General features: G+C 50.0%; 1 protein-coding gene across 25 annotated transcripts in view; it reads left to right on the top strand.

Moving 5' to 3' along the window:
- The window catches only part of stxbp5a (syntaxin binding protein 5a (tomosyn)), a 123,123-nt gene that overhangs the window by 72,317 nt on the left and 37,715 nt on the right, over window positions 1-13,091 (top strand). For all 25 annotated transcript variants that reach the window (XM_035421523.1, XM_035421521.1, XM_035421522.1 and 22 more), the window contains exons 7-8: window positions 746-829; window positions 12,208-12,331. In XM_035421523.1, the coding sequence (XP_035277414.1) occupies window positions 746-829; window positions 12,208-12,331 (208 nt within the window). The remainder of the gene's footprint in view (window positions 1-745; window positions 830-12,207; window positions 12,332-13,091) is intronic.

Here is a 13,091-nt window from a genome sequence, read left to right as displayed (position 1 = left end):
GTCAGCATCGCGCGCACACGAGTCAGACCAAGCTACATGCCACTCAACCGGCGGACCTGCAGGCACCTGACTGACCAGCAGGGGTCACTAGTGAGCAGTGGAACACTGTCACCCCAGCCGTTATATCATATTACAGGCATAGCAGACTTATACAAATTAATTTTATTATTATTTTTTTTTTTTTTACATAACATTGACATTTTATCCATTTATACAGCTGGATGCAATGCAGGTTAAGTACCTTACGATGACAGTGTCGGAATGGGAATCGAACCTGTGACCTTTAGCTTACGAATCCAGTTCCTTGCCGTACTCCATTATACTTCACTGCCACCCACTGAAACACTTCCTGACACACTTTGTGTGTCAGAGCCAAGTGGGCGTCGGCCTGCCGGGGCTGTCAGTCACAGTCGTCATTGCCTTAACAGGATGAGTCACCCAGCAGTTCTGAAAGAATCTCTTTTTACCAGAAAAATTTCGTTTATAAAATGGGGGAACAGGGTCAATAGTAAATCCAACTCAATGGTTGGTAAAATATGTCTGAAATGAAAAGTATGGGTAAAAAAAAGTGCTCTTCCCAAGTGATCTCTAGCTTTACGCAGCGTATGACTGCAAAAATGTGTGCTTTATTTTGAGATGATTTATGTGCCTCTGTTATATATATGTATATATATATATATATATTTTTTTTTTTTTTCCAAAAGACTCAAGACTGTCTCTTTTTTGTGTTTTGATGTAATTGCAGCTCATAATTGGATTCGAGTCTGGAATAGTGGTGTTGTGGGACTTGAAATCAAAGAAAGCAGACTACCGCTACACCTACGACGAGGTGAGTTCACCGGATTCATATCCCCGCCCCCCCTGACGGGTGCTGCTTTTAATAAACAAAATGCAAAGATTATGAAGAACGGAGAGAGAAATAGATCAGATGTTTGTATCAACTCGGTATATGTGATGCTGCTCGGTGGGCTGGCCTGCTTTCATTTTGTTTTTCCTTGTTTGGCTCAGTGCGGAAACGTCAAAGGAGCTGCAAATTTTACAGATTTTTACAGGCTGTTTAAGTTCAACCTCGTCACACGGGAACAAGCTCACGCGGGTTTGCGAATCGTCCGTTTCCGCTGTGAATGATCGACAAAATACCGTTTAAATTTCTTAACGGGGAAAAGCTGAGTGTTATGGTATACCGTTTTATTGTTTCATAAACGTGGAGTTTCATGGTGTTGTGAACGTACAGTGCTGTCAGTTTGCGAACTGTGGATGTTGTCACAAAGCTGAGCAGGATAGAAACTGATTCTGAACTGATTCTGTGGAAACGGGTCATTGAGAGGTAGCTGAAGATGAAATGGGTGATTCAGACGCCCACTGAGCAGATGGTCCTCAGTGGACTGATTGTAAATGCTTTGGATGTGCCTGAGCAAACCACTCCCCCCCCCTTCCTCACCCCCCACCTCCCCTCCACACACACAGAGCTACTTTGAGTGGCCTTGACATCACCACATCAAGTGTGTCAAGGGCTTGAGCCAGCATAACGCATCTCAAAACTAATAATTTCTCCGGCCTCTTGCAAGTTCTGACTCACAGCAAAGTATGAGTTTGATCACCTTGGAGAGGAAATGATAAAAAGGAATCTGTCAAAAGCTGCTTGATGCGTCCCGACCCCGGTGGTTTTGGTTTTTCCTTCGCCTCGTTCCCTCTTCCGTCTGCGTGATTCCGTCCCCTGTCAGTGGAGAGAGAGAGAGAGTGGCGATGAGGACGCAGTCGTCACGGTGACGAGGATGCAGTCGTCACGGCGACTCGTGGCCCACCGGCTGGGAGAGGCCGGTCACTTCCGTGGAGTCAGCGCTGTGTAAACACAGCACAACTGCAGTGCAGCACGGTACCCTGTATCACAGAGAAATGCACTGTGTGACTGTGGGCTGTTTTTCATGGTTTGGGCTAGGCCGCTTAGTTCCAGGGGACACTCACACACACACACACACACACACACACACAGGCACGCTATCAGCAGTAGAGATAGAATATGCTCTGCCTGTAGACTATCAACAGGCCCAAATGAATTTTGCAGCAGGGAGAGTTCATGCTGATTGCAGGATTTCTGGCTCTCTGATTTATGGCCATTTTTAAACATCTCTCACTCTCGCTGTCTTTATTCCAACTGTGATTTATTCACAGTAAAGAGGGGCCCCCAGTAACAATAAGCTAAACAATAAGATCAAATGCAAGCCTCATTACTTTTCTGCGGGAAAGCCTGGTGTGGGTGTGTACATGTGTGTGTCTGTGTGTGTGTGTGTGTGTGTGTGGGTGTGGGTGTGTGTTTTTCTGTATGTACAGTATGTGCTTGTGTTTGTTTGAATTTGTGTACATGTGTGTGTGAGTGTGTGTATGTGGGAATGTAAGTGTGTGTGTGTGCGTGTACGTGTGCATGCATCTGTGTGTGTACGTGTGTGTGTGTATTCATGTGCATGCGTGTGTGTGTGTGCGTGTGTGTTTATATATAGGGACCTACTGGAGAGCCGTGGCTGTCTTTAAGTATCCCACAATGCCTTGTGCAGAAGAGATGCTCCTCCCTGTGCAGCTAGCTCTGTAGCTTCTGTTAGCGGTGTGACTGGCACTAGTGTGAGGGTGATCAAGGGATCAGCGCCTTGTGGCTTTCTGTAGTCCCCCGTCCTGGGGGGCAATCTCTTCATGCTGGCTTACGCTTCCCTCTGCTTTAAGTTAATTATGTTTGATTGAGCGGTTAATTGAATACTGATCTGTATTTAAACTCCCCTGACGGTTAATCTGCTAAGTCCTGTGTGAAAGAAATGTGTTGTTGGTGTTTTTGTGCTAATGAAAAAGGAGTAAGAATAAGCTTTATTCAGCGTACTTTTTCCTCAATATTTATCCCTTAAACAAAATAATAAGCTTAGTTGCTTAATAAGTTAGCGTAGCATTGAAACAGTTAGATTACAGCTTCTTAACACTAGTGAATTAGCTGCATGCCAATTTGTGTTACTGATTAGTTGAAGGGAGACAAATGATCAGAACTATTATTTGCTAAAAAATATCAGAGGCTAATAAATGCCTTATCTATTCCTTTTTTTATATAAGTGAACACACAGAGTATTTATGCTCAGAAGGAGCCAGAAGATGATCATCCTAGTTGTATAATTAAGTGTTATATCAATGGACTCTCAGCTAGTGAAGAGCTTGGTTTGAGTCTTAACCCCGCCCCCTACTCCCCTAACCACTCCCCCTACACCCCTAACCCCGCCCCCTCATCCCCTAACCCCGCCTCCATCCATGTTCAGGCTAGAGTAGCGCCGCACAGAATGTTCTGGACGCTGACCAGCCGGAGAGCTGAGAGCCAAGTGGATGTGTGTCCAAAGCCTGGCCCCTCGCCCTGTCTTCTGCGGCTTTGTGCGGGCGCGTGCCAGTGTGAGCCATCTTGTTCCAGACAAGGGCCTCTCTGGGTGGTAATTGTTGTTTTGGACTCGCGACCCCCCCCCCCCGCCCCCCCACTCTGGCTGCTGGAGGGGGGGATGAAAGCTTCAGGGGGCGGGGTCTGAGCCCAGCGGGGTACGGCTGGCTTTTTGGGTCTGGGGGTCCCGCTCTGGGGCCCGCTCGGAGCCAAACGGAGGCTGTTCTCTCTGCATTTACAAGCACAGCTTTCTCTTTCTATCTCTCTCATCCCTCTTTCTCTCTCTCTCTCTCTCTGTCTCTCTCACTGTCTCTCCCTCTCTCTCTTTCTCCCTCCCTCTGTCTGTCCCTCACCCTCTCTCTCTATCTCTCTCTCTCATCCCTCTTTCTCTCTCTCTCTCTCATCCCTCTTTCTCTCTCTCTGTCTCTCTCACTGTCTCTCCCTCTCTCTCTCTCTCTCCTTCTCCCTCCCTCTGTCTGTCCCTCACTCTCCCTCTCTATCTCTCTCTCTCTCTCTCCTTCTCCCTCCCTCTGTCTGTCCCTCACTCTCTCTCTATATATATATATCTATCTATCTCTCTCTCTCTCTTTCTCCCCCCTCACTGTCTGTCTCTCTCTCTCACTCCCTCAGTCTCTCCCTCTCTCTCTCAGTTGTTAGCAGTTTTGCCTCGCGATAACTAGAGCATTGCCTTAACAGATACCAGACCATAGAGCCCATCCATACACTAGAGCAGTGCCTTAACAGATATCAGACCATACAGCCCATCCATACACTAGAGCAGTGCCTTAACAGATACCAGACCATAGAGCCCATCCATACACTAGAGCAGTGCCTTAACAGATACCAGACCATAGAGCCCATCCATGCTAGGAGCATTGCCTTAACAGATACCAGACCATAGAGCCCATCCATGCAGTAGAGCATTGCCTTAACAGATACCAGACCATAGAGCCCATCCATGCAGTAGAGCATTGCCTTAACAGATACAAGACCATAGAGCCCATCCATGCACTAGAACGGTGGTCTAACAGATACCAGACTGTGGGGCCCATCCGGGCACTGGAACAGTATCTTAACAGGACGAGGCCCTGGGAATTTTAGTTTTTAGTTTTTTCTGAGTTGCATTCACCTTGGTGGATGGGACACGGCTTAATTGTTAAGGCTTGAACCCTGCTTTGAAAACATCCAATCAGAATTTTTTTTTGCTTAATTTGAAGCATAATGAAAACTAATTAAAATGCCCCAATGCTTGTTTCTCCTTTCTTTCTCTGTTATTTTTTTTTAACACACACACACACAATTCCCCCGCTCCAATTACGGAAGTGTTTGGAGGACTGATTGCAGACGCCCTCGTTAGCGCCTGGCGGGATGACTTGCATTTTCCCTCCCAGCTCATCGCTGGTCCTTTTCCCCCCCCCCGAGCTCACAGAGCCGCCTTAAAATAGGGCGGGAGATTTACGGCACTGCCGCCGCCGCCGCCGCCGCGGGCTAGCGGGTTTAACGGCCAGCCCCGGCGTCCGCGACCGAGGTCGTCGCCGGCCGCCGGCTCTTCCCGGGGGGGGGGGAGGGGGGGCGACGGTGCGGAAGTGCGGCCTCTCCTCTCCTCTCCTCTCCTCCGTAGCCGTCCCGTCGATGATGACGCCGAGTGCTTCTCCACCGGATCGATATCCCGCGAAATCCCTTCAGTAACACCCCTTTGTTTTTTTTTTTGTTTTTTTTCGCCTGCTTGCTTTTGCTTCTGCGGCAAAAGCTTTGAGCCAGGAAGGGGCTCACGTGCTTGCCACGGTAGCCCCTCCCTCTTTGGCCTGTGCTGTTTGTCGTCTTCCTGTAATGTCAGGTTCTTGTGATGCAGACTGTTGTCTTCACATTGGCAGAGGAACATGCAATATTACCCAATTGTGCCATGTGGGAATATTAGCAATGACCTTTTTTTTCCCTATTGTGTACTTGCATGGCATTTTCACTAAGACCAAGATTTCCCATACAGGAAAACAGGAAGTGGGGAAAACAGGAAGAGGGGAAATCTAGAAGATTGCGATTTTGCGATCGCGATTTTGCTCCAGGCCTGGCGGTCTCCATCTTGAGTGAAGTCTGACTTTCTCTCGTGTCAGTCACTTGGCAGTTGAGTTGATTTTCGGATGTTTTGTCAATTTCTTCGCCAGTACATTTGCAAATAAAGCTGAGAAAGACGCGTTTTCGCGGAGCGAGAAGATTGGAAGGCGCTGCGTTGCGTCCCCGTCCCCCCCACCCCCCCCACCCCGAGTTTTCGGCGCTTCTGGTAATAAAGTGTGTCTCGGAACATAAAGTGTTTATTGTGGCTTTAAACCGGGGAACGGCTCATGTGCGCCGACACCGCGGGGTTCTGTAAAAAATCCTGGTCTTCGGCGCTGTTCTCCTGGCCCTGCAGCCAGCAGTGACAGTTAGGATTTAAAATTTTAGAGCGTGCGTCATTCACCGTGTATACGAGGACATAGCCCTCAAAGAGGCACTGTGTCTGGTATATCTAGCTTCTTACCTCGTGGACATGAATTGCATTTACAGTGTAAGGTTTACATTGATGCCTGTGCAGGACCGGCGGGGGAAATTCCTGGGACAAAATTATATTATTATATTAGTCCCAGTTTCGGGACAGTAAATATTTACCACTGATTCACAGGCCATTGCCCCTCTTCCCCCCACCCCCCACCCTCCTCCAGGGCCTGGGACAGCGTAGCTGGTTGCCCCCCCCCCCCCCCAAATCAACGCCAGCCCTAAGCCTATGACAGTCATTGGACACATTGTCCACCTCATATCGATAAAACTTAATCTGTTTCCGTATTTGGTGGAGCCGCCCGTCCGTCCATTTTTGGCGCCGTCGTCCCGCTTCGCGGTGTGCTTGCGGCTGTCGTTACCGTGGATACGGGAGCGCCGCTCTGACGAAGCCCTCGCTCCTCCTACGGCGCCGCCGGGGCTGCTGGGAGATTTTCCCGCGACTGGGCCGAGCTTCTGGCTGTTTTCCGACGCCGTACAGAACCGGCCGGCTGTAATTTCTCCCGGGAAGCTGGTCTCCAGGCAACGGCTCGGCTCGGCTCGGCCTTCCCGGGGTGGGGGAAGGGGGAGCCCTGATTTATCCTCTCCCTAATTTACCGAGATTGATTGATGCCGAGGAACCCCCAGATTTCACTCTCGGGCACCTCGGAGTGACACGGGCGGCCAGTCGCTCCGCCCGCCAGGTGACTCCGCCCGCCAGGTAACTCCTCCCCCTGCGCCGCTCAGCGTTTCAGCTGACAAACAAAAAAAAAAAACCAAAACAAAACAAATTTTCAGAAATTGAGATTCATCTTCAATCCGCGTACACGTTTGAAGAATTATACAGTGGGCGACCTCCTTTGTGGTCTCATAATTTATTAATAATGTGTTTCCTGGGGGTTATTGTATTGGATCGGGGCTGGTTTTGACGCACGGACAGCGAAACAGGAAGAGAAACAAACAGACGGCTTGTGGCCGTTGGCCAATATCTATAGAGGATACATCTTCGTCTTCCTGCTGTGGCTGGCATGCTTCGGGGGAAAAAGCATGAATTAAAAAAAATAAATAAATGTTATAACCACTCAAACCATCTGGCAAATAAATTTTGGTCATTGGGCAACTGGCCTTAATGTTAGATCTGCATGACGTTTGGAAAACGATGGGAGTTTTGCTGCGTTTTCTATGCGTTGTTTGTCGTGTGTTGTGGGATGACACAGAGAAACTTTACTAAGCTCTATAAGGTCCAGGAGATTAGGGTGAGCTGGTGGGGATGTGAGGATGTGGGGGGATGGGGGGATGGGGGGACGGGGGATGGGGGGGCTCTACCGTATATAACATGACACGCCATCTGCTACTTGAAACGAATGTACTGTATCAGAGTTTTTTGCTAAGTAGCGCGTTCCCCAGTTGGGGGTGCCGGTTTGGACTCAGAAAATATTGTTGTGACCTTTGCGTGATTTTAAATGGGTAAACAGTGACTGTATGCTACACAAACTGTGCCGCTGTTTATTCCGTGTTCGGATATTAATTCAGCTTTATCAGGAAATTTTCAACAAATCAGAAAGTTGAATTAATTATGTTGTTTTGCATTGGAGTTCATGTACTCTCTAAGCAATTTGCTAAACAACATGAAAAAAAAAAAAACACAGCCGCAGTAAGAAAAATGCATGTGATTATCTTATTGATGAGAGAGAGAGGGGGAGAGAAACATGGAGAACGAGGGGGAGAGCGAGAGGGAGGGAGAGAGAGAGAGAGAGAGAGAGGAGAGAGGGAGGGAGGGAGAGAGCGAGAGAGGGAAAGAAAGAGAGAGAGAGCAGGTTTTAAACGAGGCGTCTCTTGGCAGCTGGGACGCGATCCCCGTGTTCGCATTTGCATTCCGCCTGCCCGCCGGAACGTTCCGTCGCCGGGAGCGACGGCGGCTCCCTGCCCTTTGACCCCCGTCGCGCGGGGCGACACGTGTCTGACGAGGCGCGCGGTACCCCGGGCCGGCGGCTCATTGGCAGTCCCCCCGACGCCGCGGCGGCGGCCCGCCCGCGTATCGAGGAGCGCCAGGTGTGTGCAGGCGGCCCGGCGCGTTCCATTAGAGTATCCATCTTAGACTTTCAGCTGCTCCTTTCACACCGTCTCCCTCTCTCTCTCTCTCCCTCCCTCCCTCCCTCAGTCTCTCTCTCTCTCTTTCTCTCCCTCCCTCCCTCAGTCTCTCTCTCTCTCTCCCTCCCTCAGTTTCTCTCTCTCTCTTTCTCTCCCTCCCTCCCTCAGTCTCTCTCTCTCTCTCCTTCCCTCCCTCAGTCTCTATCTCTCTTTCTCTCCCTCCCTCCCTCAGTCTCTCTCTCTCTCTCTCCTTCCCTCCCTCTCCCTCACTTTGTTAGGAGAGGAATCCGTGTGTGTTCTTTTTGTTCGTCTGTGGTCTGCCTGTGGTGTGTTTCTAGTCTGTCTGTAGTCTGACCGTGGCCAGCCTGTGGACTGTCTGTAGTCTGTCTGTGGTCTGTTGTCTGTCCCCGGGCTGTCCCTGGTCTGTCGGGAGTCTGTCTGTGGTAAATCCTGTCAGTAGTCTGTCTGTGGTCTGTTTCTGGTCTCTTTGCTGCAGCCGCACAGATGGTGCACTCCAAAGTAGGGCCGTTGAGAGAGAATCCAAGCAGTGGCGGGAACCTGAGATTTCGGAGCCCACACCCACAGGGAGAGCCCTGAATAGCAAGCAGGGACCGGCTCCTAATTGATATCATCCATCTGAAATTGGAGAGTAATGAAAAATGGGGCGTTTGTTTTTGTTTTGTTTTTTAAAAAAATCCCCACTGGTACTTGAGCAAAGTCCAGTCTATCACAAATACTCCTCCTGGAGGTCCAAGGCTCTTAATGAGCGAGCGTGTGCGTTCATGGCTGTCTGTCTCCGTCTGCGAAGCGCGACAAAGGGTTTACTGTCCCCGTTCAACGGAATTATCCTTTGGCTAACCCTCCAGGCCATCGAGCGATCCAGTGCGTTAAGCACGCAGAGAGAGGCCTGTAAGAGAGGTAGAGAGAGAGAGAGAAAGAGGGAGGAAGAGAGGGAGGAAGAGTAAATGGATTGTTTGTTGATTCCTGTGAAACGTTTGGCGGCTCCACCGAAGTCCCCGGCGACAGCGTCTGTCACGAGCATCGCCGTCGCCGTCTCCGCGATGCTTTCCCACTTGGCTTAATTGCACAGACAGCGTTTCCCTAATTGAGGCCTTTTTGTCTGAAGTGTGGGTGTGGATGGGGGGGGCGGGGTGAGGGTGTGGATGGGTGGGGGTGGAGGGGGGGCGTCTGCATGACGGTGCCTTTGGTGTCCCATCTTGACGGATATCACCGGGGGCGGTGGTTTTTTCGGTCGCGCCCCCCGTGAGAGGAAGCGAGCTGACGGGGACAGAATCTGCACCGCTACACTATGCTACGCTAGGCTACGCAACACTAAGCTACGCTAAGCTATGCTACGCTATGCTACGCTATGCTACGCTAGGGTACGCTACACTATGCTACGCTAGGCTACGCTACACTATGCTACGCTAAGCTATGCTATGCTATGCCGCGGGCCGCTAATGAGAGGAAGGGCGGCCCCCTCGACCCCATCCGTCGTCTTCGTCGGAGCCGTCGCGTCCGTCTTCTCCCGTCCTCCTTCCGTGCTCCGCCGGGGCAGTGTCCCTCTCTGCCCACGGCTCGTTTACGAGACTGCCCGCTTCGATTAGCGCCATTTCCGCTGGGGATCGGATGGCGCGCCGGTCTGCTTTCTCATTGGTTCAGAAGCAGAACCCCCTTACCATAATTCCTCCGCCCCCCTCCCCCCCCCCCCCCCCCCCAATACTTGATGTGCCTTATTAATGAGACTATTTCCAGCGTTTTTGTTGGGTGTAATTAGAACATCATGTGCCAATTATGTGCTCAAATGAAGCTACGGATGCTTCTTTTTTTCTGTCCTGTTTTGTTGTCACCAGGTCATGAGAAATTAATGAGGCTTTTTAATCACACCGTTCTCTATGTTGGGCCAGATTTATCTCGAATGCAGAACTTTTTATAAGAACTTTTGAAGGTGACCTTCAAAGGTCACCTTGAAAATACGCAGTCGCAGGTGAGCATAAAATCTCCCGCGAACTGCTGATAGTTTCAAATCCGCAAATCCCAAAAATGCAGGACTTTGCTGTTCTATTTTGATTAATACGGAGCTACTGAAATGAAACTGTCTTTGGCAGGCAACCATTGCTTCAACTTCAGTTTGATGTGCACTCTGCTTCACTTTCCTTCCATTTTATATGTGTTGCGTGTTCTGTGGGTCTCTAGTTGACGGTGTGTTCTCAATGTTTTAGTCACTATGGGTGGGGCTTGAGTGGGTCAGGCCCACCCACTCAGAACGCTTGTGCCCCCTCCCCAAAACTATATCAGATGATTTTCATTAAAAATGCGATCACAATCCCTATCCATGATCGTTCATCCCCCCCCCCTCCCCACCCCCCGACTTTCCACCCCAAGACTGAGCCGCTGGCACTGGGTCTCCATGTATTTTAATATGTTCTCATTAGAGCTGTCCCACCCCGTCCCAACCCAGCGCAGTGACTGTACCGTAGCATGCCACAACGTGCATAATGGCGGGCATTGAAGGCTGGCGCTAAAGGCTGGCGCTGGTCAGGCCTGCGCCCTCCTCTTCCTGTTTGAATGATGGTGCTCTGGCTTCCCATTGATTTGTTGTTCATCCAGCAGATCTGCTGTTCCCCCGGTCTGCTGTTCCCCCGGCCTGCTGTTCCCCCGGCCTGGAAATAGAAACGAGCGAGTCTTTTGGATTATGCTGAGCGGAGGGAGAAAGTCCTTTAATTAGAAAATAATAAGACAGGCTCCTTCACCCTCTGCCACCTCTCTTTCTTTTTCTTTCTCTCTCTCTCTCTCTCTCTTAATCTCTTCCTCTCTCACTGTGTCTCCTCCCTTTCTCACTCTCTCACACTACTGTGTGTTCTTCTCCATCGCACTCTCTCTCTACTCTTTCTTTCTCTCTCTCTCTACCTATCTCCTCCCTCCTTCCCTCCCTCCCTCCATCTCTCCTTCCAGAGCTGTGTCTCCGATGGGCATTAGTCATTTTGGGAGGGAGAGCGGGAGCAGAAGCTGTTTGTTTATTTATTTATTTATTTATTTATTTATTTATTTATTTTCTGGACCCAGGAGTCCGGCACACAGAAGCCAGATTGCGCTTCTTTGATTAGCAGTAGCGCTAACGCACAGCGCAATAATGATGCAGATGCGGGAGGAGTCCCCCGGGGGGGGGGGGGGGGGGGGGGGGGGGGTTGGGGTTGGGGGGGGAACGGAGCCGGCATGCAGAACATGCAGCCGTTTTGTTTTCCTGCGACGACCACCGTCCTTCGCCGAGTTATTAAGTTATTAATTTTTTTTCCCACCGTTCGAATGACGGTCTTCCTCTCAGTGAGAATTTCAGTTTCATTCAGTTTCTATGACCGCTGCTCTTTAACCACGCGGGCCTGGGTTTTGAACAGTTCATGTTGATGATCTTCTTGAGCCGACTGTCCAGTAGCCTTATGGGTATTTACATGAACTGTAGTCTTTTACATGGTCTGTAGTGTTTTACATGAACTGTAGTCTTTCACATGGTCTGTAGTGTTTTACATGAACTGTAGTCTTTCACATGGTCTGTAGTGTTTTACATGAACTGTAGTCTTTCACATGGTCTGTAGTGTTTTACATGAACTGTAGTCTTTTACATCGTCTGTAGTGTTTTACATGAACTGTAGTCTTTCACATGGTCTGTAGTGTTTTACATGAACTGTAGTCTTTCACATGGTCTGTAAGAGTTTTACATGAACTGTAGTTTCTTACATGGTCTGTAGTGTTTTACATGAACTGTAGTCTTTCACATGGTCTGTAAGAGTTTTACATGAACTGTAGCCTTTCACATGGTCTGTAAGAGTTTTACATGAACTGTAGTCTCTTACATGGTCTGTAGTGTTTTACATGAACTGTAGTCTTTCACATGGTCTGTAAGTGTTTTACATGAACTGTGGTCTCTTACATGGACGGTAGTCTGTCAGGAGAAAGGATGAGGGTTAGCAGATTGTGCTAGCGCCAGTGTTAGCCTGCTTTCCGTAACATCACCACCTGCTGGCGCGTAGCTGTCGTTTGAACATACACGGGGGCAAAAAAACGTGACCATAACGTACGACCGTATGACCACCCCGTCTACGAGAGGCAACCACCTGCGGTCGCTCTGCAGTTCGCTCACCTCCTCTTCCTCCCTCTCTCTTCTCCCCGCCCTTCGTCTTCCTCCCGCTCCCCCCCCCCCCCCACCGAAGGCGATCCACTCGGTGGCCTGGCACCACGAGGGGAAGCAGTTCATCTGCAGCCACTCGGACGGCACCCTGACCATCTGGAACATCAAGTCACCCGCCAAGCCCGTGCAGACAATCACCCCACACGGTAAGCACCTCCCCTCCGCTGGTCCCGCTGAGGGGGGGGGGGGGGGGGGGGGGGAGGGAGGGGGTTGAGAGGGAATGAGAGCGAAAGATGAGGAGGGAGGAAGAGAGGTGGTGTGAGAGAGAGAGAGAGAAAGAGAGGGCAGAGAGAGATGGGAGGGAGGGAGGGAGGGAGAGAGATAGAAGGGAGGGAGGGAGGGAGGGAAAGAGAGAGAGAGATGGTGTGAGAGAGAAAGAGAGTGAGAGATTGAGAGGAAGAGAAAGAACGGGAGAGAGAAAGAGAGAGAGACTGTGAGGGAAAGAGTTTGTACACCCTCCCTAGCTCACCTGCCACAATGATAAAATGTTATGGAGGCTGGGGTCTGAGGGGGAGGGGTGTTGAAATTACTCAGATCTTCCAGTATTCCAATTCTAAAATAGCCCATTATTTTATTTCCTTCACTCCTCCCACCCAACCCCCCCCCCCCCCCCCCCCCCCCCGCCCCCCACCTCTCCCACTTCCCTCTCTTGGAGGTCCAGGAGACAGGGGGGGTAAGATTGATGGAAGGGGGTACTTACTGTATGACTAACTGCCGACAGTCCCTTCCACATGAGTCAGTCGTATTTCATATTTTTTTATGCGGGGGATATTAAAATACTTTCCACTCATAATGCAGAACAGGAGCGCGGTGATTTGCTGAGGTTCTGTGTAAGGACCTGTATGTACATTCATTTATTTATTTATTTTATTTATTTATTTATTTATTCATCGGTGATCTCTCCCA

The sequence above is a fragment of the Anguilla anguilla genome, chromosome 6, assembly GCF_013347855.1.
Source record: "Anguilla anguilla isolate fAngAng1 chromosome 6, fAngAng1.pri, whole genome shotgun sequence".
Lineage (NCBI taxonomy): Eukaryota > Metazoa > Chordata > Actinopteri > Anguilliformes > Anguillidae > Anguilla > Anguilla anguilla.
The sequence above is the reverse complement of the archived record's forward strand: the minus strand, read 5'-3'. Positions and strand labels throughout refer to the sequence as shown.